The following is a 26,300-nucleotide window of genomic DNA, read 5'->3' as shown; positions in this document are numbered from 1 at the left end:
TAGAGCTTTCTACAGGATCCCCTGGGCGGTCTACAGGATTCCCTGTTTTCTCAACATAATATATCTACTATAAGACGTTCTATAGGATCCCCTTTTGTTTGTTAATCAAGTATACACTAAAGGGCGTTCTAAAGGATCCCTTGGGCGGTCTAAAGGATACCCTGTTGTTTTTACATTATATATGTACTATAGGACGTTCTATAGGATCCCTATATTGTTTGTTTATTATTTATATACTAAAGGGCGTTCTACTGGATCCCCTGGGCGGTCTACAGGATCCCCTGTTTTCTCAACATAATATATCAACTATAAGACGTTCTATAGGATCCTATGTTGTTTGTTAATCATTTATATACTAAAGGGCGTTCAATAGGATCCCCTAGGCAGTCTACAGGATCCCCTTTTGTCTGAACATTATATATTTACTATAGAACATTCTACAGGATCCCCAGTTGTTTGTTTATCATGTTTATACTAAAGGGCGTTCTACAGGATACCATGGGCGGTCTACAGGATCCCCTGTTGTCTTTACATTAGATATCTACTATAGGACGTTCTATAGGATCCCTATATTGTTTGTTTATTATTTATATACTAAAGGGCGTTCTACTGGATCCCCTGGGCGGTCTGCAGGATCCCCTGTTTTCTCAATATAATATATCTACTATAAGACGTTCTATAGGATCCCCTATTGTTTGTTAATCAAGTATATACTAAAGGGCGTTCTACAGGATCCCCTGGGCGGTCTACAGGATCCCCTGTTTTCTCAACATAATATATCTACTATAAGACGTTCTATAGGATCCCATGTTTTTGTTAATCATTTATATACTAAAGGGCGTTCAATAGGATCCCCTAGGCAGTCTACAGGATCATCCCCTTTTGTCTGAACATTATATATTTACTATAGAACATCCTACAGGATCCCCAGTTGTTTGTTTATCATGTTTATACTAAAGGGCGTTCTACAGGATACCATTGGCGGTCTACAGGATCCCCTGTTGTCTTTACATTATATATCTACTATAGGACGTTCTATAGGATCCCTATATTGTTTGTTTATTATTTATATACTAAAGGGCGTTCTACTGGATCCCCTGGGCGGTCTATAGGATCCTCTGTTTTCTCAACATAATATATCTACTACAAGACGTCCTAAAGTGTCCCCCGTTGTTTATTTTTCATTTATATACTATAGGGCGTTCTACAGGATCCCCTGGGTGGTCTACAGGATCCCCTGTTTTCTCAACATAATATATCTACTATATGACGTTCAATAGGATCCCCTATTGTTTGTTAATCATGTATATACTAAAGGGCGTTCTAAAGGATCCCTTGGGCGGTGTAAAGGATACCCTGTTGTCTTTACATTATATATGTACTAAATGGCGTTCTATAAGACCCCCCTGTTGATTGGTTTTCATGTTTATACTATAGGGCTTTCTATATGATCCCTTGGGCGGTCTGCAGGAAACTTTGGGCGGTCTGCAGGAATCTTTGTTTTTCAACATAATATATTTACTATAGGACTTTCTTTTGATTGTTTTTCATGTTTATACTAAAAGGCGTTCTACAGGATACCATGGGCGGTCTACGGGATCCCCTGTTGTCTTTACATTTTATATCTACTATAGGACGTTCTATAGGATCCCTTTATTGTTTGTTTATTATTTATATACTAAAGGGCGTTCTACTGGATCCCCTGGGCGGTCTATAGAATCCCCTTTTGAAAAAAAAAATATGTATCTGAGATAGGAAATTCTATAGGTTGCCCTGTTCTTTGTTTTTCATTTATATACTATAGGGCGTTCTACAGGATCCCCTGGGCGGTCTACAGAATCCCTTTTTGTTAAAAAAAATATGCATCTGAGATAGGAAATTATAAAGGTTCCCCTGTTCTTTGTTTATTATGTATATATTATAGGGCGTTTATGATCCCTTGGGCCGTCTGCAGGATCCCCTGTTTTCTCAACATTATATATCTATCATAGGACGTTTTATAGTATCCCCTGTTGATTGTTTTTCATGTTTATACTATAGGGCTTTCTATATGATCCCTAAGTCGGTTTGCGGGAAACTATGGGTGGTCTGCAGGAATCCCTGTTTTTCAACATAATATATTTACTATAGGACGATCTATAAAACCCACTGTTGATTGTTTTTCATGTTTATACTATAGGGCGTTCTAAAGGATCACCTGTTTTCTCAACATTATTTATCTACTATAAGACGTTCTATAGGATCCCATGTTGTCTGTTAATCATTTATATACTTAAGGACGTTCAATAGGATCCCCTAGGCAGTCTACAGGATCCCCTTTTGTCTGAACATTATATATTTACTATGGAACGTTCTACATGATCCCCTTTTGATTGTTTATCATGTATATACTAAAGGGCGTTCAATAGGATCCCCTGGGCGGTCTACAGGATCCCCTTTTGTCTCTACATTATATATCTACTATAGGACGTTCTATAGGATCCCCTATATTGATTGTTTGTTATTTATATACTAAAGGGCGTTTTACCGGATCCCCTGGGGCGGTCTGCAGAATGCCCTGTTTTCTCAACATTATATATCAATCATAGGACGTTCTATAGGATCCCCTGTTGATTGTTTTTCATGTTTATACTATAGGCCCATCTACCTGATCTCCTGTTGTCTGAGCATTATATATTCTTCAGAATCCCCTGTTTGATTTGTATGCATCTAGGATAGAACCTTCTATAGGTTCCCCTGTTTTTTTAAACATGTATCTACTTTACGTATATACTAGAGGGCGTTTTATAGGATCCCCTGTTGTGTAATAGTCGTGTATTTGCATGCTGAAGGGCGTTCTATAGGATCTCCGGGGCGGTCTTTAGAATAACCTGCTGTTTGTTCATTATGTTTCTAGTATACGACGTTCTGTAAGATCCTCTGGGCCGTCTATATGTTCCCCTGTTGGTTGGTATTGTTTGATAATCGTGCATCTGCTATAGGGCGTTCCTTAAGATCCCCGGGTCGGTCCATAGAATCTCTAGGTTGGTCTATAGGACCCCTGTTGTTTGTTCATAATGTATCTATTGAAGGGCGTTCTACAGGATTCCCTGTGGTTTAATTTATAATTGTGTATCTGCTATAGGGTGTTCTATAGGATCCCGTTGTTAAGTAATCATGTATCTAATAGGGAGCGTTCTATGGGATCCCCTGTTGGGTCTATAGGATCACCTGTTGTGCAATATTCATGTATCTGCTATAGGGCGTTTTATAGGATCCCCAGGGCGGTCTATAGGATCCCCTGTTCGTTGTTCATGTATCTATATCAGGGTGTTCTATACGATACCCTGGGCGGTTTATAGGATCCCCGGGTCGGTCTTAGGATCCCCTCTTGTTTAATAGTCGTGCATCTGCTATAGGACGTACTTTGTTGTCCCTTTCAAAGGGGGCATATTATATTGTTATTGTTCGTTTCTTTTTTTTTCATTTCGTTTATAATATATCTTCTTAAGTGTATAATATATCTTATTGAATTAATAAGATATCTTATAAAGTATAAAAGCTATCTTTTAAAGTTGATAAGATATCTTATAAAGAGTAACTTATATAAAATATCTTATATATTATATATTATATGAGATATCTTGTATATTATATATGGGAGAGATATTTTATATATCATTTGAAATATCTGATATATTATATGAGCTATCTTGAAGTTAGCATAAATAGTAAAACGGCTTGCCATATATACTCATTGAATCTATTATCATTAATAGACAGTACATCATCAATATATCAGAAAGGGATATTAAAAGACGGGTCAATTTCTTTTCTCCTGTCTGTACAAATCCATAAGAATACGCAAACAAATAGAATTGCCATTGCGAGCAAAGGCGGATGTCATACTGTTGTCAAGTTGCCAGACGACCTTGCCATTGCTAGGTTACCGTCAGCAATTTTGAAATAAAATTTATACTAAAAAAACACAACTACCTACTGCTAGGTATATGTAGTTCTGAGGATCATACAAATTGTTGACACCTACTTTGTATATTGAATATCATGGTTCTATGCTCAGGAATACTAGAAATATATACAAAAAACATTAAAAAAAATACTGTTGACCAGTGTTTATAGTAATCGAGACCATCTTGGACCATCCCCTTATTAAAAAGCACAACTTTATATAATGGTTTACATTATGCCATAATTCCATAAAGATGAATGTGTCTATCCTTTTCCAAGAATTTGTCAGGACAATAAAATTATGGGGAAAAAGAAAAGAAAAAGAAAAAAAACAACCAATAACAATATGCCCCCTCGACCTTTGAAAGGGATAACATAGAACGCCCTATAGCAGATGCAAGGTTATTAAACAATAGGGGATCCTATAGACAGACACAGGGATCCTATAGAACGCACTATAGAATATGCGCGATTATTAAACAAAAGGGGATCATATAGACCGCCAAGGTATAAACAATAGGGGATCCTACAGACAGACCCGGGGATCCTATAGAACGCACTATAGAATATGCGGGATTATTAAACAAAAGGGGATCTTATAGACCGCCCAGGGGATCGTATAGAACAACCTGTTATAGATACATGATGAACAACCAACAGGGTATCGTATAGACAGCCCAGGGGATCGTATAGAACAACCTGTTATAGATATATTATGAACAAACAACAGGGGATCCTATAGACCGCCCCGGCTATCCTTTAGAACGCCCTATAGCAGATACACAATTATTAAACAACAAGGAATCATAAAGAACGCCTATGGGAGCATATATATATAACGCCCTCAAATAGATACATTATCAAAAAACTACAGGGCTCCTATAGACCGACCCTGGGATTTTATGGAACACCCTCTAGAAGAAACATGTTGAACAAACAACAGAGGATCCTATGGACCGACCCGGGAATTCCAAAGAATTCCCTATTGCAAATATGCGATTATTAAACAATACGGGGTCCTATAGACCGCCCAGGGGATACTATAGAACGTCCTATAGCAGATACACGATTATAACACAACAGGTGATCCTATAGACCCAACAAGGGATCCCATAGAACGTTCTCTAGTAGATAAATCTAGTGAATACATGATAACCAAACAATGGGAGCCTTTAGACCGCCCGGGGATCCTATAGAACGCCCTATACAGATACAAAACTATTAAACCACAGGGGATCATATCGACCGCCTATGGGCGCATATATATAACTCCCTCTAATATATACATAAAAAACAAACAACAGTCTAACCTATAGAACGTCCCATAGTAGATATATAATATTCAAACAACAGGGGATCCTGTAGACCGCCCAGGGGATCCTGTAGAACGACCCTTAGTATATACACGATAAACAAACAATAGGGGATCATATAGAACGTTCTATAGCAAGTATATAATGTTCAAACAACAGGGGATCCTGTAGAACGCCCTTTAGTATATACATAATAAACAAACAATATATGGGATCCTATAAAACGTTCTATAGTAGATATATAATGTTCAGACAAAAGAGGATACTGTAGAACGACCTGTAAAATAAACACGAACAACACCAACAGGGGACCCTATAGAACGTCCTTTTTTTAGATAAATAACGTTGAGAAAACAGGAGATCCTAAAGACCGCCCAAGGGATCATAAAAGCCTTATAGTATATACATGAAAAACAAACTACAGGGGGACTTATAGAATTTTCTTTCTCAGATGCATAATTTTTAACAAAAGAGGATCCTGTAGACCGCCCTGGGGATCCTGTAGAACGACCTATAGTATAAACATTCAAAACAATCAATAGGGGGTCTTATAGAACGTCCTTTAGTATATATATAATGTCCAGACAACAGGGGATCGTATAGACCGCCCAGTGAATGAACAACAAACAACAGGTGATCCTATAGAACATCTTATAGTGGATATATAATGTTGAAAAACAGGGGATCCTGTAGACCGCCCGGGGGATACTGTAGAACGCCCTATAGTATAAACATGAACAACAAACAACAGGGGACCCTATAGAACGTCCTATAGTAGATATATTATGTTGAGAAAACAGGGGATCCTGTAGAACGCCCTATAGTATACACTTAAAAAAACAAACAACAGGGGATCCTGTAGAACGTCTTATAGTAAATGAATAATGTTGAGAAAACTGGGGATCCTGCAGACCGCCCAGGGGATACTGTAGAACTCCCTATAGTATAAACATGAACAACAAACAACAGGGGACCCTATAGAACGTCCTATAGTAGATATATTATGTTGAGAAAACAGGGGATCCTGTAGACCGCCTAAGGGATCCTGTAGAACGCCCTATAGTATACACTTGAAAAACAAACAACAGGGGATCCTGTAGAACGTCTTATAGTAAATAAATAATGTTGAGAAAATTAGGGATCCTGCAGACCGTCCAAGGGATACTGCAGAACGACCTATAGTATAAACATGAACAACAAACAACAGGGGGCCCTATAGAACGTCATATAGTAGATATATAATGTTGAGAAAACAGGAGATCCTGAAAACCGCCCAAGGGATCATAAAAGCCTTATAGTATATACATGAAAAACAAACTACAGGGGGACTTATAGAATTTCCTTTCTCAGATGCATAATTTTTAACAAAAGAGGATCCTGTAGACCGCCCTGGGGATCCTGTAGAACGACCTATAGTATAAACATTCAAAACAATCAATAGGGGGTCTTATAGAACGTCCTTTAGTATATATATAATGTCCAGACAACAGGGGATCATGTAGACCGTCCAGTGAATGAACAACAAACAACAGGGGATCCTATAGAACGTCTTATAGTGGATATATAATGTTGAGAAAACAGGGGATCATGTAGACCGCCCAGGGGATACTGTAGAACGCCCTATAGTATAAACATGAACAACAAACAACAGGGGACCCTATAGAACGTCCTATAGTAGATATATTGTGTTGAGAAAACAGGGGATCCTGTAGACCGCCTAGGGGATCCTGTAGAACGCCCTATAGTATAAACATGAACAACAAACAACAGGGGACCCTATAGAACGTCTTATAGTAGATAAATAATGTCGAGAAAAGAGAAGATCCTTTAGACAAACCAAGGGATCCTATAGAAAGCCTTATAGTATATACATGATAAACAAACAACAGGGGAACCTATTGAAAGTATTATCTTAAATGCATAATTTTTATAAACAGGGTATCCTGTTGATCGATCGCTCAGGTAATCTGTAGAACGCCCTATAGTATATACTTGAAAAAAAACCAACAGGGGAACCTTTAGAAGGTCCTATCTTAAATGCATAATTTTCATAAGCAACAGGGCACCCTGTAGACCGTCCAGGGGATCATGTAGAACGCCCTATAGTATAGACTTGAAAAATAAACAACAGGGGATCCTATAGAACGTCTTATAGTAGATAAATAATGTTGAGAAAACAGGGGATCCTGCAGACTGCCCAGGGGATACTGTAGAACGCCCTATACTATAAACCTGAACAACAAACAACAGGGGATCATATAGAACGTCATATAGTAGATATATAATGTTGAGAAAACAAGGGATCCTGTAGACCGCCTATGGGATCCTGTAGAACGCCCTATAGTATACACTTGAAAAACAAACAACAGGGGATCCGGTAGAACGTTCTCTTAGCCTAGTAGATACATCAAAAACAAACAATAGGGTATCCTATAGAACGTTCTATAGTTTATATATAATGTTGAGAAAACAGGGGATCCCACAGACCGACCAAGGGATCCAGTAGAGAGTCCTCTAGTATACACATGATAAACAAACAACAGGGGACTCTATAGAACGTTCTCTTAGATTGGTAGATACATCAAAAACAAACAATAGGGTATCCTATAGAACGTTCTATAGTTTATATATAATGTTGAGAAAACAGGGGATCCCACAGACTGACCAAGGGATCCAGTAGAGAGTCCTCTAGTATACACTTGAAAAACAAACAACAGGGGATCCTGTAGAACGTCTTATAGTAAATAAATAATGTTGAGAAAACTAGGGATCCTGCAGACCGTCCAGGGAATCCTGCAGAACAACCTATAGTATAAACATGAACAACAAACAACAAACAACATGGGGCCCTATAGAACGTCATATAGTAGATATATAATGTTGAGAAAACAGGAGATCCTGAAAACCGCCCAAGGGATCATAAAAGCCTTATAGTATATACATGAAAAACAAACTACAGGGGGACTTATAGAATTTCCTTTCTCAGATGCATAATTTTTAACAAAAGAGGATCCTGTAGACCGCCCTGGGGATCCTGTAGAACGACCTATAGTATAAACATTCAAAACAATCAATAGGGGGTCTTATAGAACGTCCTTTAGTATATATATAATGTCCAGACAACAGGGGATCGTGTAGACCGTCCAGTGAATGAACAACAAACAACAGGGAATCCTATAGAACGTCTTATAGTGGATATATAATGTTGAGAAAACAGGGGACCCTGTAGACCGTCCAGGGGATACTGTAGAACGCCCTATAGTATAAACATGAACAACAAACAACAGGGGACCCTATAGAACGTCCTATAGTAGATATATTGTGTTGAGAAAACAGGGGATCCTGTCGACCGCCTAGGGGATCCTGTAGAACGCCCTATAGTATAAACATGAACAACAAACAACAGGGGACCCTATAGAACGTCTTATAGTAGATAAATAATGTCGAGAAAAGAGAAGATCCTTTAGACCAACCAAGGGATCCTATAGAAAGCCTTATAGTATATACATGATAAACAAACAACAGGGGAACCTATTGAAAGTATCATCTTAAATGCATAATTTTTATAAACAGGGTATCCTGTAGATCGATCGCTCAGGTATTCTGTAGAACGCCCTATAGTATATACTTGAAAAATAAACAACAGGGGAACCTTTAGAAGGTCCTATCTTAAATGCATAATTTTCATAAACAACAGGGCACCCTGTAGACCGTCCAGGGGATCATGTAGAACGCCCTATAGTATAGACTTGAAAAATAAACAACAGGGGATACTATAGAACGTCTTATAGTAGATAAATAATGTTGAGAAAACAGGGTATCTTGTAGACCGCCTAGGGGATCCTGTAAAACGCCCTATAGTATACACTTGAACAACAAACAACAGGGGACCCTATAGAACGTCTTATAGTAGATAAATAATGTCGAGAAAAGAGAAGATCCTTTAGACCAACCAAGGGATCCTATAGAAAGCCTTATAGTATATACATGATAAACAAACAACAGGGGAACCTATTGAAAGTATTATCTTAAATGCATAATTTTTATAAACAGGGTATCCTGTTGATCGATCGCTCAGGTATTCTGTAGAACGCCCTATAGTATATACTTGAAAAAAAAAAAAACAGGGGAACCTTTAGAAGGTCCTATCTTAAATGCATAATTTTCATAAGCAACAGGGCACCCTGTAGACCGTCCAGGGGATCATGTAGAACGCCCTATAGTATAGACTTGAAAAATAAACAACAGGGGATCCTATAGAACGTCTTATAGTAGATAAATAATGTTGAGAAAACAGGGGATCCTGCAGACTGCCCAGGGGATACTGTAGAACGCCCTATACTATAAACCTGAACAACAAACAACAGGGGATCATATAGAACGTCATATAGTAGATATATAATGTTGAGAAAACAAGGGATCCTGTAGACCGCCTATGGGATCCTGTAGAACGCCCTATAGTATACACTTGAAAAACAAACAACAGGGGATCCGGTAGAACGTTCTCTTAGCCTAGTAGATACATCAAAAACAAACAATAGGGTATCCTATAGAACGTTCTATAGTTTATATATAATGTTGAGAAAACAGGGGATCCCACAGACCGACCAAGGGATCCAGTAGAGAGTCCTCTAGTATACACATGATAAACAAACAACAGGGGACTCTATAGAACGTTCTCTTAGATTGGTAGATACATCAAAAACAAACGATAGGGTATCCTATAGAACGTTCTATAGTTTATATATAATGTTGAGAAAACAGGGGATCCCACAGACTGACCAAGGGATCCAGTAGAGAGTCCTCTAGTATACACATGATAAACAAACAACAGGGGTTACTGTAGAACGCCCTGTAGTATAAACATGAACAACAAACAACAGGGGGCCCTATAGAACGTCATATAGTCGATATATAATGTTGAGAAAACAGGGGATCATGTAGACCGCCTAAGGGATCCTGTAGAAAGCCCTATAGTATACACTTGAAAAACAAACAACAGGGGATCCTATAGAACGTCTTATAGTAGATAAATAATGTTGAGAAAACAGGGGATCCTACAGAACGCCATGGGGATACTGTAGAACGCCCTATACCATAAACCTGAACAACAAACAACAGGGGATTCTATAGAACGTTCTCTTAGATTGGTAGATACATCAAAAACAAACAATAGTGTATCCTATAGAACGTTCTATAGTTTATATATAATTTTCAGACAACAGGGGATCTGGAGAACACGCCCTTTAGTATATACATTATAAACAAACAATATGGGATCCTATATATATTTTTTCCCAAAATTACAGGGCCCATAAAGGGTATAAAATCAGATACAATTGATTTACATAATTGGTAACAACAACAATTATAGAGGCATATACATATATATTTGGAATATAAGCATTGGTCAGAATCAAGCCAAAAACCACATATATATTGTGAATAAAATTACATTATATATGTATTTATTCTCAAATTGTTTACTTGACTTAGTGTCAGTGTTCATACCTGATCTCCTTAATTCAAAACAGTCACCAATATAACAGCCCAGTTTTTCCATAGAGTAACATTTTCTTGGGTCAAGAGCCATAAAAATTTAGAAGATTTATTTAAATTTATAAAATAATAACAATTGTTAGAAATGTCTTGGAAAAAATCGTCCCTTTGAATATCATAAAGAGGGCATTCTAATAAAACATGAAGCTCATCTTCAACTTTACCGAATGAGCAATTAGAACAAAGACGCTCAGATCTTTCTATATGTTTTTTTGAATATCTGTTTGTCTCAATTTTAAAATGAGCGCTTATTCTTAATTTACAAATTGACTGTCTTTTTTTTTGAAGTCCTGTAATTCTAAATATTTTTCTTCCTTAAAACAATTTTTTCCCTTTTTCGGAGTTAATGGTTTGATGCTTCAGTTTATTCCAAAATATGACAGAACTTTTACATAGTTTATTTTTAACATACTGACATAAAAAACAATTGATTGGTCAAAATTTGGTAATTCAATCTCTTTCTGAATATAATCTATACTATAGAATACCATGTATTTACATAAGAACTATGTAACTGTATGTTTACAACGTATAAATGCATCAAATAATAATCCTTCTTTCAAACGTTCCAGTCTATGACAATATTTTAACATTGATAAAATTATAGTAAAATACATAGGATATCTACCAATCTCTGACATTACAGCTATATTACTTGACTTTCTGTTTACACCAAAAATATATTTCATAAATTTGGTATGAGCTTTTTCAGAAGAATCCTGACAAAAAACTTGTTCCTATAGAGAACGTTCTATACTATAGTAGATATATAATATTCAGACAACAAGGGATCCTGTAGAACCATGAGAACGTCCTTTAGTGTATACATGATAAACAAACAATATAAGGGATCCTATAGAACGTTCTGTAGTAGATATATGAGGTTCAGACTACAGGGGATCATGTAGAACGACCAGGGGATCCTGTAGAACGCCCTAACCATGCTAACAGTAGCTTTATTGTAAACAAGTAACAATGGTTCCTATAGAACGTCCAGCTATAGTAGAATGGTCAGACAACAGGGGGTCAGATTACAGATTCGTTTCTTTAAACGCAGACCAGTTTAAACACCCTCTCACACTCCTGTAAAGCCTTAGTACGTGTAACATGTTTAACACGTGTAAGCTACATTTTTTTTTTCAGTTTGCCTACATAAAAATACTCTTTTAAACGGATAATAAAAATATTAGTAACTCCATAGTATATCCAAAGCCATGGGACCACGTGCATGTGACATTTGCAGGTCTTTACAACATAATTAAGGCACTAAATACTACTGTTGATCATATCTATATGAAATGTATCATGTGTATTTTAAAAAGGAATCTGTATATATATTTGCACAATGATATATGCATGATATGCTACTGTAATGCGGTACATTTTCCTTTTTTTTTCATGTGATATAAATAAAGCAAATTCACCGTGTTTCATGAAAGTTAATGATTTTGAATTGGTTTTTTTTAATAGTTGTACATGTTGAGAATATTCTATTTTTAGAATAAGTATTTTCAGAATCGTTTATAAATAGCCTATAAATAGAATATGCATAATTCATGAATCGTGACGTAGGGCGGTCTACGGGATCCCTTCTGGCCACAGACCACAATTAATTTCTCTATTAGTTCTTTATAACTTTTTGTCTCATTAAAAAAATTTGACCTAATCTTTTTGTCAAATTTTTTGTGTGTGTAATGTATAGTACTAGTCCAAAAACATATCCAAAATTCAGAAAGATTGCTCTGATGTAACTTACAAATTTAGCCAATACACATCCATACCCCTATGGACAAGTCAAGAGATGTTCCGAAAACAGAAAATATTACCTTTTTGCACTTGACCTAATCACTCTTTCCATATTAAAATCAGTTAAAATACCTTCAACAAAAAGTTATTTCACCTCTCTTCTTTCATTTCCACCCCATAAAAACTAACAAATGAATGAAAAAGGCAAAGAAAAAAAATAAAGAAAAAATACACTATAATTAAGGGGAACTATATTCGTGAACAACGAAAAGCGGGGTCGAACAACGAAAAGCGGGGTCATTAATTGTGGTCTTGGGCCTTCTTCCGCTTACCGTTTCACATGAAACGAAATTATCGACGCTTACCGGTAACGGAACTGAAAAAAATACGGAAATCGTAATTTTTTCAAAAATAAAAAAAATCGGGGCGGGATGATTTCAGAGGGGCGGGCGGGGATGAAAATCTATCAATTAGTTTCAATTGGCCTTATTCATAACAATTACTTTAAATCATATAGTAGAAACAGTTACTTGATGAATATCATGAATATTCTTTAGTCAAAGCAGTTACGTGAAGAATAACCTACAATCATAGCAGTCACTTGATTAATATCCTATAGTCATAGCACTCTGTGTTTTTTGGTTTGTTAGATGTATTTTTGTTTGTACCCAACTGATGATATAAGCTTTTTTCCACTAAATTTAATAGTTTATTCTTATGTTGTACTGTTTTATCACTGTCACAGGATATTAGGAGGGTTAGTGTCTTCGAATAAGTTTTAACCCACCACATTCTATATGTGCCTGTCCCAAGTCAGGATCCATTCAGTGGTTGTCGTTTGTTGCTGTAAAACATATTTGTTTTCATGATTCCGTGCATAAATTGTTTTTACATTTGTCATTTTGGGGCCTTTTATAGCTATGCGGGATGGACTTTGCTCCTTATTGAAGGCCATATGGTAACATACAGTTGTTAATTTCTGTGTCATTTGGTCTATTTTGGAGTTGAATCATTGGCGATCATACTACATCTTCTTAATTTTTTTTAAGAAAGTCTGGTTCTTCTTTTTAGTTATCGAAGAGTCATGCACAAACAACGGGAATATTGGAAAATAACCTTTAATACTTATTTTTTTTTAATTCATTTTTGAAGAATGTAAATGAATTTTCCTTTTTTCTAAATTGCACTCATTAATTCTATATCTATTTAAAAATTTACTGAGAAAAAAGTAATCAAAATTACGGTATATAGCTCTTAGGCAGATTTGAATTTCGGGGGAGGGGGCAAGGATTTTTTTTTTGGCGAAAAGACGAAAACAATTTTTTTCTTTCAATTTTAGAATTACATATAGTTGCAGCCGAGGATAAAACAAACACTTTTTTTTCTCAGGGTCAAAAACAAATATTTTTTTTCTCCAAAACCTGGAAACAAACTTTTTTCCCAAAAAAAATCCATAGCACCCCCCCCCCCCCCCCTCCCCCCAAAAAGAAAATAAATTGCTACATATTAAAATAGGTCATTTCTATAATTGTAAAAATACTTTATCTGAGTTATCTCCACTAATTTGACAAAGCTGAAAACAAATTACAGCCGTAAAAATGAGAAAACACATACCAACAATCGATCAAATGTTGCTTTAAAAATGAATTAAACAATACAAGCCACAATTGTATTCAAGACAGCAAGTCTGTTGTCTGTTTTTATAGTAAACATTTACTGAATTCGTTTTTGTTCACTGAGAATATATTCCTAAGACGAGCTCAAGTATGTCAATTAATTCATAGGGCATCATGTGATAGTTGAAATTACCCAGTGCAATCATTTTGTGTCCAACTGTGTCTTTTTAAAAAACATATCAAATGTTGTATCCACTGTCTGCTGTTCTGTAGTCTGTTAGGTCGCGTTTTTTTTTTTAAACTTTAGCCTCCCACTTCGGCAATACCAAATCATAGAGGGGGAGGGCGGTTACCCGGGACAAACTTTTTTTTTGTCAATTCATTAAAAAAAAAATCGTTATAAGTAACAACTTTCTGTATTCTAAGATCTGCTATGACAACATTGAATTCACCAAGGTACACTTAAGCTTTTATCTATAGATGTCTTATTAAAAATAATAATCACGGAATCTTAAAGTATTTTCTATGTTAAACATATATAATGTCTGAGATATTTTCTTATGCAAATAAGTTTAAAATTTTCATTTTTTTTTAAGATAATAGAGTAATCAGATATGTAATTTGACCCATATATTGCGGTTCATCGATTTTCGGTAAAATCAAAGAAAAACCGGCAAGATTAACATTGTTAAATACTTCATTTATTTGTTATTCTGTTTATTTTATTATTTTGAGTTTATGCATTAAATATCAATTTCTAACATAACATGATTTTTTTTTACATTTAATAGTACTCCTTCTTGTCAAGAGTGTCATATTATAAGTTTTTAGTGCACTTAGGAGTCCTAATCAGTGTTAAGACACACTAACTTCATAAAATATTATTATATGAAATGATATATAGATTTCTGAACAAAAGAACAACCCAAATAATTACACACAAAAAAAGAACCATAGAGCATAAATCTTTAAAGATTTCTTGTTTATGAATGTTGAAAATTTGTTTCTTACTGTTAAACAGTCTCGAATTAATTTATTGATTATAAAATTCTTAAAAAAAACACTTGTTCCCTGTTATGTCAACGTTTATTGGGGCCAGTTGTTATAGAAATTTAACTTCTGACACCTCTTAGCAATATTACAGGTAAACATGTGATCATCTAGCCACCTGTAATATGCATTTACCTGTAAAAATCAAACCTTTTAGAGAAAAAATACAAATATACATGTATATGATAATAAAAGGTATTTTACTTTGTAAACGATAGAGAAAACAAAACTTTATTTATGTGTGGAACTTTTAAATTTTACAAGAAGCTTCAATATTCGAGGATTGAAAATTGGAAACTATGTTCCTCTTGTGTCCATTCTGTTGCACGAATAGTCCGATGCACTTTACCATCATAGTTAATACAAGGATGTGAAGTCCGAAATTTATTTTTTAAAACACCTGTTGAACATGTTTTAGAAAGGGTAACTTTTACTTTAAGGAATTAACTTCAAGGAATTAACTTCCAAAGAAAAAAGTTGACCGCCAATTAAAATCGATTTTACAATTAGCTAGCATTTCCGGTTTTATCTAAAATTATCGAATTTACGACTTGTGTTTTAATTCACTTGGTCGAGGTTAACTATCATTGTCGAAACAATTCACCTTGTCGACTGTAAATGCATTATCAAAGAAGTAACTATCATTGTCTGCGCGCGAGTCACATTAATTAGACCATCTATGATGGTCGACCGTAAAGTATACTTTACGCCGTACATCTATAATGGTCGACCGATAATCTATCATTGTCGCCGATAAACTGTGATTATCTATTAATGTGCTTTACGCGTTCCATATTATGTACCTATATAATAAAGAAGGATATAGTCACGGCTACAAAATAAACACATACTGGAAATTTTTGTCTTTATCATAAAAAAACGTAGGTGAAAAAACTGTCAAAGTAGGTGCAATTTGGGTACCGTCACGTTATATATAGAATGTGTTTAAATTACTACTCAATATATTATAATATTTTTTATACGCTCGTTTACGGAAAGTATTATGGTATACTGTTGTCAACATGTCGGACAATTAACTCAAAAACTCTTTAAACAATTTGCATTAAACTTTGGGAAATTGTTAATATCTATTGACGTGAGCTCTCTTTTTTTTCCTTTTTTTTTATATAAATTTTAGATTTTAAGTTTCTGGCTAATGGGTTTTTATTCAATGAAATTGGTGGTTTTTTCAGTTTTCTGATAATTATCTCAAAAAGGCTTTCACAAAGCATGGAATTTTGGTGAATTGTTTATATCAATTAACATGAGGTCACTTTCAATTTTTATAAATTTTAGATTTTAGGTTTCCGAGTTAACGGGTTTTATTAATTAAAAAGGGGGGATTTTTCCAGTTTTCAGACATTAACACAAAAATGTTCTCAGCAGTTCTCATGAAACTTTGCTGAAATGTTTATATCCATTGTTGTAAACTCCCTTTCGATTTTTATTAATTTTAGATTTTATGTTATTGAGTAAAGGGATTTAATTCATTAGAAAAAGGTGGTATTTTCTAGTTTTCAAAAATAACTAAAAAATGCTTTCAGCAGTTCTCATGAAACATTGGTGTATTGTTTATATATATTGACTGAAGCTCCCTTTGTTGCTAATAAAAAAATGACCTAAAAGAGTTTGAATATTCTGACTTTTTCAAAATGACCATTTAATGAGGTGTGTGAATTTTTCTTAATAAGACTATGAGGCAAAGTGGTATATAGGGTAGCAAAATCAAAAGCACCAATTATGAGCATGCAATTTATCAAGTACTTCGAACGAATTTTGACACTCCAAAAGCAATTTATTCCACTATTTTCAAAGGCCTTATTTGAACAATTTTTTATCAGCTGAGGTTTTATAAAAATCTTCTCCTCTGAAACTACTGGGCCAAATTAAACCAAACTTGGCCACAATCATCATTGGGGTATCTAGTTTAAAAAATGTGTGGCGTGACCCGGCCAACCAACCAAGATGGCCACCATGGCTAAAAATAGAACATAGGGGTAAAATGGGGTTTTTGGCTTATAACTCAAAAACCAAAGCATTTAGAGCAAATCTGACATAGGTAAAATTGTTTATCAGGTCAAGATCTATCTAAAAGATTTTTAAAGCAAAACATTGACTCTACACATGAGCTCAGCATACAACTTTTGTTTTACAGAGAGTTGAAGAAAGTTTTTCAGAATTGTCTTTTATGTATTTATCCTTCTATGACAGAGTTGAAAACTTGACATCTGAAGATCTGTTTAGAGGAGCATGAAGATCACTCAGGTTGTCAATCGTAATCTTAAATGATATTTTTCTCTTTTTGTCAGAGAACTAGAAATCTGAAGAGTTAGGAGATTTTCAACAGTAATCTTTAATAATACAAGTACACACCCGTGATATCGTGGGTCCATGACTGAATTAAAGTATATAACTATGCCTAAGCCTTATTTTAGTAATTGGTATTGTCATCTGATAAAGTCATGTCGATTATAAGATACACAGTTTTCTCTGCTTTCAAATCTTTCTGTTTGAAACCGTCGATCTGGAACTTATCAATTATTGGAAATATTAAATTATTTGGAAAACAAAAGGTCCAGGCTATCTAGGAATGGGGTATTTTTTAATCAACAGCATTGTCCTATATTAGTTATCTTAGAAAGTCTTGCTGATTGCTGAATAAAGTACAATAGGGAACAATTTGACAATGATTGAATTTAGTAGTGTCAGCCCTTTGATTATGACCCGTGTATATAGCAAAATCCTAAATACACTGTTTGGTGGTGCGCCTGTCAAATGCGGAACGTACAGATAAGGTAATAGCTAACAGGTGAATATACTATTGGTGTTTGTATTGGATTAGACCCGGAACTTGTTAATTATTGGCAATATTAATTATGTGGAAAACAAAAGGGTCTGGAGTGGTGTAATTTTTAATCTACACCATTGTCCTATATTAGTTATATATAGAGTTGAATTCTTTGATTTGTCATTTTTACCCGATGACGGCTGACAAATTGGACCTCGTAATTTTAGTATTATAGATATTTTTCTCTTTTTCCAGAGAGTGAAAGAAAAGAAGATTTATTCAGAGGAAGGTATTGACGATGATGAAATTGAAGGAAAAGAACATACAGTGTGGAGGAAAAACTTAAATCCACAAAATACAACAAAGAATTTGTCAAAATATTGAAAGGGGAAGGTTAGTATACTGTATGGAGAACAAAGTATGTACAAGGGGAGGTAACTCTCATTGCAATCAAGTGTTCATGTCTTGTTCTTGAGTTGTAGGCAGGTGCAAACAATAGCAATTGGGTTTAATGTTTTAATGGTACCAAACATTCACCCTTATCTGAAATAATAGACTAAGTGTAGCATTACAACATAGAAAGACACATTATGAAATATCAATTGAAATGGCTTAACTCAATTAAAAGACATATTAAGGAGATGCTATGTTCGATCTTGATAACAATCAATTATTCCGTTACACTGACAACAAAGTACCCTTTGCCAAAATTTATTTGTTGTCAATAAAAAGTACAAAAAAAAATGTTTTTTATTTCAGAAGAGGGGTTTGTAAACCATGCATAAACAGCGAGAATTAGAAATTAAATCCATAAAATGAAACAAAAAATATGTTAAAATTCAGACAATCAAAGTTTAGAATTATCAATGTGGATAACAAATTTAATTCACATCCTTGTACATACATTAACAAGTCCAACAAATAATATTTCAATTTGGTTGTGGCGAGCCCTAAATGGGTATACAACATAGGTTTGTCATTTTCACATTATTCAAATACTGTGGATATCAAATTAAATCCACCAAAAATATAAAGAATCAAATTGTGAAATGAGCAACAAGGTAAGTAAACAATGGGAATAAATGGAAAACAAATATCCCCAAAAATGAGTGAGGCTTGTTGTTTTGTAAATGAAAAGCAAAATGTTGGAAACTAATATAGATAAAGTGAACAGATAAGTATAAACTAAAGAGGTAAGTGGATGCAATCTATCTTTTATTTTTCAGATTTTACTGTAAAGTATCTACAAGAACATGGGTTAGAGACACCAATTGTTTTCCATCAGAAGAGTGGTCTAGGGTTACGGTGGGTATAAATTCACACATATAAATAGATATTGTGTAGATATGCATATTCATAGGACAAAGATAAACATCAGTGGCAGATACAGGGGGTTCCAGCGGTTTGAAACCCCCTATTATTTGGACAATCAATGCATTTGAAAGGGGACATGTGGTTGGACCCCCCCCCCCCCCCTTTGTCCTGGTTTGGAAACCCCCCTTTTTAAAATGGCTGGATCCACCCCTGAACATTACAGGTCAATCAGGTTTTTAATGGCTTCAATCATAAGCTATAAAAAGCCATGGTTTGACAAAGTGTGAAATAATAAAATAATAAAGAAAACCAATGTCTAATTGTTAATATATATTTACTTGTAAACCAGTTAGTTGAGTTGGCAACCCAACAACACAACTTGACTAAAATAAGACATTAAAATATACTACTTTCTAATAATCTGAAGTCAATTTCACAAAGAAACTTACGACTAAGATTGGTCGTAAGTCATGAACAATTCAGTGTGCTTACAATCAGTCTTAGTTGTAAGTATTTTTGTGAAACCGACTTCTGACATTAAAATTTGACATTAGATTACACATTTTTCATTGTATATTTTATATTTTCCAGGGTACCTAGTGAGAACTTTAAAGTCAGTGATGTCAAACAGTGTGTGGGTATGTATTCTATTCCTTCATGAAAAAAGAATATGATGAATTTTTTGCCTGTGCAAATATTGTAGTTTCATTTTTTTACAATTCATATGTTACTGTTTGATTAAACAGTAAGTGAGAATAGAGCTCTTGTAACGTTGTATTGAAATGAAACTACAATGTATATGTAACACAACACATGGTTATTTGGAACAGTAGTTTATTAAAGCCAGTCTGGACGGTCTCCTCTATACAGTCAAATACACAAGTATATATACAGAATATAAACAGTGTCAAGGTTTCTATTAATTAAAAGATACAGGGATGAATATCTATTAAGTTGACTCTAATTGACATGTTTTGACCAACCTGGAGATTGTTGGTCAAAGAATACACGTATGTCCCTTGTTTTAACTAATTGTTATTGCTACATGTCACCACATGGTCTGCATGTAAATATATGTTATATGCAACATAGCGGTCAATTGAACAACCTTTTACAAGGTCATGATTTTCTTAATAGATATTCCCCTGTATTTATATTATTCAATTTAATAAACATTTTGAGAATATATAATCATAAACATAAATATATATTATATATATTTATAGATTGCCTAGCAATGTAATTTTAACACACTATTTAGTATGTAAATATAAGAATGTTTAAAATATTTACAAAATGATGAAAATAAACGCAATATTTCGCTAGACCAACTAGCTTTATCAATCGTGCATCTATCCAGGTGAAATCGGATGTAAATGATAAGAAACTTTTGCAGCTCAACGTCTATGTTGCACTGAACTGCCTTTAAAATAAGAAAATTTTGCAGCTCAATGTCTATGACCTCTTGCATTTAGCTGCTTTGAAAATAAGAAAATTTTGCAGCTCAATGTACATGTTGCACTTGGATTTAGCTACCTTAAAAATGCATAATTGGTAGTTGAAGTCAGCAACGTCCATTGGCCAATATTACGGGATAAAAAGGACGATGCTTTGTTTTAAATTATTCTTTATCTTTCCTGTATCTTTTTTCGTCTTTTTCGTTAAGACCATCAGGTTCTAAAGTGTGGAGTTGGTGGATCCAAAAGTTTTCTCTTCTCCTTCTGGCCGTGGTGTCCCATTCGGTGTTGACTTCTATAATTTGGAAAGAGACATTATCAAAAGGATGTTTCGTTGAACGAAGATGTCTTGTGAGAGGACAGTTTTTGTTGGTTTTGTACGATGAATGATGGTTATTGAGCCGAATATTAAATTTGTCCATTGTTTCTCCCACATACTGAATGCCACAAGTGTCACATGTTAATATATAAATTGAGTTCTCCGTTTTACAGTTGGAATTAGAGTAGATGGTATAATTTTGTTTAGTAACGGAGCTGATGAAAGAACTGCTTGTATTGGCAGCTTTACAACACAAACAATTCCTTCGACCACATTGTTTGTAGCAACCGGGCGATTGATTAGGCTGCTTTGCTAATACAGATGTCACTAATTTGTCACAGATGTTTTTAGGTCTTCTGAAGGCCATGACTGGTGGTGAAGAAAATACTTTTTTTAGATTTAAATCATTTTCTATAATTTTCCAATGCTTCTGAACAATGGATGACACATTTTTAAAATCAGGATGGTAAGTGAGCACAAGGGGTGTTCTGTTAGCTGCTTTATTCTTATCTTTGTACTCAAGAAGTTCTTGGCGACACGTTTTGTTTGCTCTTTCGAAAGCGCTATCAATGATGTTGTTATTGTATCCTCGAACAACTAAATGTTTACGAAGTTGTCCAAGTCTAGCATTTTTCGTATTTTTAGTAGAGCATATTCTCTTGATTCGCAATGCCTGGCTGAATGGGATACCACGGGAGCAGTGTTTAGGATGGCAACTTTTAGGAGAAAGGAATTGATGTTTGTCCGTTTGTTTGGTATGGAGGTCCGTTATAATGGTTCCGTTCTTGATGTAACTCGTAGTATCAAGGAAGTTTATTTTCTCCATAGATGATTCATATGTAAATTTTATTGAATGGTGGAAAAAGTTGCAGTGTTCTAGAAATTCATTAAGATGTTCTTGTGAATCTGTCCATTTGAAATCAATATCGTCAATGAATCAGAACCATGATAAGGGCTGATATGGAGCACTAGCCAAGAGGCGTTTTTCAAGTTGGCCCATAAATATGTTGGCATATGATGGGGCTATTTTTGTGCCCATACTAGTACCGTCTATCTGGAGATAGTGTTTTTATTGAAAAAGAAGTTGTTATTCTCCAGTACTAGTTTCAGAAGTGTAACAAGGCACTCAGTAGGAGGATTTTTTTCACTACGAGTGTTCCATGCCTCTTCACAGGCTGCTATTCCTTCGTCTTTTGGAATGTTGGTATATAAAGAAGACACGTCCATGGATGCAAGTATAGTATTGCTTGGTAAAGGAGGTCTTAGATGATGGTCTACAAATTCTGATATCTTTTCAGTTGGATGACTATTCGCTGACACATTTGGTCAACCTGGATTGCCCGTTTTGTGTATTTTAGGCAACATATAGAATTGTCCGGCCTTTGCTTCGTTCTCAAGAGGTCGAAGATAATCAAAGGTGTCATTGTCTATATGCTTTTTGTCGAACATCTCTTGAAGGATGGTGTTGATCCTTCGAATAGTATTAATCGTTGGATCTGTGGTTAATTGTTTATAAAAAATGGAGTTAGAAAGTTGTCGATTCCCCTCTGCTATATAATCTGTTTTATCCATGACAACCACAGCGCCCCCTTTGTCGGCAGGTTTTATTACAATATCCTCTTGATCTTTTAACGCTTTCAAAGCTATACTTTCTGACTTGGATAAATTATAACTTCTTGTATTTGTTATACAGGACTTTATATCAGACCTCACGTAGTTAATGAATGACTCCAAGTTATCATTTTTGCTCTTTGGTGGTTTTCCATGAACTTTTTTTTCTAAATTTTGGGATGGGCATGACTTCTTCATTGGTGTCAGTATCTGAATCTGTTAATCCGGCTTCTTCAAGGTTTTTCTTGCCCCTATTGTAGAAAAAATCTTTCAAGCGTAAACGTCTAGCGAATTGGTCTAGGTCTTCGTCTAGCTGAAAGTTATTTACAGTTGATGGGATAGGACAGAAGTTTAAACCTTTACTTAAAAGAGATTCCTCAGCACGTGTAAGTTCTTTAGATGACAAATTTACAACAATGCTTTCAGTTTTTTGTTTCCGTCTTTTAAATTTTCTTTTTCTAGGGATCTTATGGTTTGTTGTATTAATATCATTCATATGCTGATTTAAATGGACAGTATGGATTTTATCTCTTTGAAATTTATTCCTTTGTTTTTCTTTAATATATATTTTAAGCACATGATATTGTCACATATAGTAAGTATAAAAAAAATAATACTGAAATGCAAGGCAAACTCAAAAAGTGGAAGTCCGTAACAACTGACAACAATTGAACGCTATCAATCACCGGCAAAAGTGAAAAACAACTGCCATATTCCTGACTTGGTACAGGCATTTTCCATAGAAAATGATGAGTAAAACCTAACTTCCCAAATGTATTACAGATGTTTATACATTGTAGTTCTATGAAGGGACAATCAATGGTCAATCAAAAAAAAAATTCTTGAAAAAACAGGATCTGTAATCTGGTATGTAGCAACTGCCAAGTAAAATTCTTCAATGTAAATTTAGTAGTCATGAATTCTTCAAAACTGTCTTTTCTTTGTTAAGGCTGACAATTTATCAGAGTTATCTACCTTATGACTGAAACAAATATTTGGGCCTGAAGAGGTCAAACCTTACAGACCAGCTTAGCATTCATTTTCATGTAAAACTTACACTTTGTGTAAAATATAAAAAAAAATTATATACTGCTGATGGAAAAAAACTGTATATGTAAACTTGCGCCAGAGTCTTACTTTGAAAAATTAGAAAACATTGAGATATGTTTTACCTACATTGTATATAACTTAATAATTTAATTTTGGATGTAACATATCTTTTGATCGGCTAATTTTGTTTATCAGCTTATAAACATAATTTAACATAACATATATAATTTACTAGAAAGATAGAGCCATTGCATTAAAACAGGAGTAGTCTTAAAAAAAATTAATTTTGGCTTTCATCAGTCAGAGATTTTTTCAAAATATCGGATGAAATGATCAATTTTAGACCGGAAAATGAATAGTTTATGTCTACCTGTAAAAAAGGAATACAGGTATTTCTGAATTGACACATTTTGTAACTACTGATTATTATATTTATTTGTAGGGAGTCGGCGTATGCTTGATGTTATGGATGTTAATACTCAGAAAGGTCTGAGATGTCCATGAGAGACTGGGTCCAGTATTATGAGAATACTGAAAGGTCAAGGTTATTAAATGTCATCAGTTTAGAATTTAGTCACACCAAGTTAGAGAACTATGTGGAATCACCAGCTTTGGTAAGTTAAAAGAGGGGCGTCAAGGGGGGTATCTGCACGGAAGAATGTGAAATAAAATTGCCATTTCATGATGAAAGAACAATTAAAAAAATTTTGCACATTGATCTTTTTACCGATTTCACGAAATAGGGTGAATAACAAACTTTTTTCACGGCTGCACATGAAATAAAAATGATAAAACATGTTGCATGAAACTAACCCTTTACCACCCTCTTAAAAGTCAGTTACATTAAAGTCTATTTAACTGAATATGTAGCTATTATTTTGTCTGCCTTGCAACTGCAAGACATAGGGCTAACAATCCTGTAGTGGATGTGATGGCTTGAACTTTTTGTATAAAGCTTTATATTTCAGATGGTAGAAGGCATAGATGCTTCATACCTTGTATGCAGATATCTTATTTTACGAAGTTCCTATCTGTCATTTGTCTCTTGCCCTTGACCTCATTTTCATGGTTCAGTAATGGCTTGAAAAAATATCATTTTTTTTTGTGATGCGAATTTCAGATACTATAGGCAATAGGTTAAATATAGTTTACATATAGACAGATTGTAATGTGCAAAATGTCTAACACACTGGTTTTATCTGACCTTTTAAAACCTTTATTTCATGGATCTTTGAACAATGTTAAGTGTTTGTGGTTTGGTCTTTTTCTGTGTACTTTAAGCAATGGAATTATTGTAACATGTACATGTATGTCTATCAGGTTTCATATGACCTTGACCTCATTTTTATTGTTCAGTGGTCAATGTTACTTTTTTCATGTTTTTTTCCCCAGTTTATCAGATGCATTAAGCAATTGTTCATCTATATTTGGTGTATGATTTTTTTTTTAATTTCTGCTCGTCTGTATGGCAGGGTTCATCTGACCTTGACCTTGTTTTCATGGATCATTGGTCAATTTTCAGTTTTCCTTGTTTTGTCAGTTAATCAGATACTATAAGCATTAGGTAAACCATATCTTGTGTATACAACATTTGCAAAGTGTAAATCTTTGTCTTGCAGGGTTCATGTGACCTTGACCTACTTTTCATGGTTCATTTGTCATTGTTACTTTTTATTTTTTTCATTTTTCAGTTTATCAGGTACATTTAGCAATTGTTCAACTATATTTGGTGTATAGAATTATTAAATCTACATGTCTGTCTGGCAGAGTTCTTATGACCTTGACCTCATTTTCAATGCTCAATGATTTCGTCATGGTTTTGTTGTTTTTCTAGGTACTTTAAGCAATAGTCAGATATATTTGTTGAATGGAATATTTGTAAGGTATGTCTGTATGGCAGGGTTCACTTTATCGTCACCCTCTCATTTTCACTTGACCAAAAAAAGAATAGGTTTGTTTGCCCCAACCCTACTTACCTAGAAAAAAAGCTGCCTTCGCAAAATCTTTTATTTTCCTGATTTTAAGAAGGTTTTTTTTAATCAGATCGGCACAAAGACTAATAAACATCAAATATATAAAATTTCGTTTTGTGGGGGGAAAAAAGAAAATGCCTACCTACCTACCTACTGTCTCAACCTTTGGGTAGGGTTTGGGCAAACCAAATATTTCAAGTGTGGCCTGATTCAAGAAAAAGCAGGTAACTTTGATTTATAATTGTTTCATTGGAAATCATACGTACCAGATCTCCTTATTTTAATAAGACATTTCAGGATGTGCAAACTTTTTTAAACCTCAAGGACAAGAAAAGTACTAGTGTGTTTTAGCCTAGATTTTTATGTATTCAGTCAGGAATTCAATTGAGACATGTGTCAGAAAGGTGTCAAACTATTTCTGTTTGAACTCATCGTGGTTTTCTTACTACAGCTGGAAACTTCATGCAACATGTACCATGTTTACTATTGGTATTGGTGACATTAGAAAATTGAACTCCCTAAAATTTGAACCTGGGTCAATTTTCTAACCAGTGGT

The 26,300-nt window shown here is 34.6% G+C and overlaps 1 protein-coding gene across 1 annotated transcript in view; it reads left to right on the top strand.

Annotated features, from left to right (window-relative positions):
• Positions 1-26,300, top strand: part of LOC139527260 (lysine-specific demethylase 2B-like) — a 65,750-nt gene that overhangs the window by 12,581 nt on the left and 26,869 nt on the right. The window contains exons 2-5 of the mRNA XM_071322599.1: positions 18,276-18,413; positions 19,247-19,325; positions 19,926-19,972; positions 24,214-24,385. Of these exons, the coding sequence (XP_071178700.1) occupies positions 24,266-24,385 (120 nt within the window). The 5' untranslated portion in view covers positions 18,276-18,413; positions 19,247-19,325; positions 19,926-19,972; positions 24,214-24,265. The remainder of the gene's footprint in view (positions 1-18,275; positions 18,414-19,246; positions 19,326-19,925; positions 19,973-24,213; positions 24,386-26,300) is intronic.

This window comes from Mytilus edulis, chromosome 6, assembly GCF_963676685.1.
Source record: "Mytilus edulis chromosome 6, xbMytEdul2.2, whole genome shotgun sequence".
In the NCBI taxonomy this organism is placed as follows: Eukaryota; Metazoa; Mollusca; class Bivalvia; order Mytilida; family Mytilidae; genus Mytilus; species Mytilus edulis.
The sequence above is the reverse complement of the archived record's forward strand: the minus strand, read 5'-3'. Positions and strand labels throughout refer to the sequence as shown.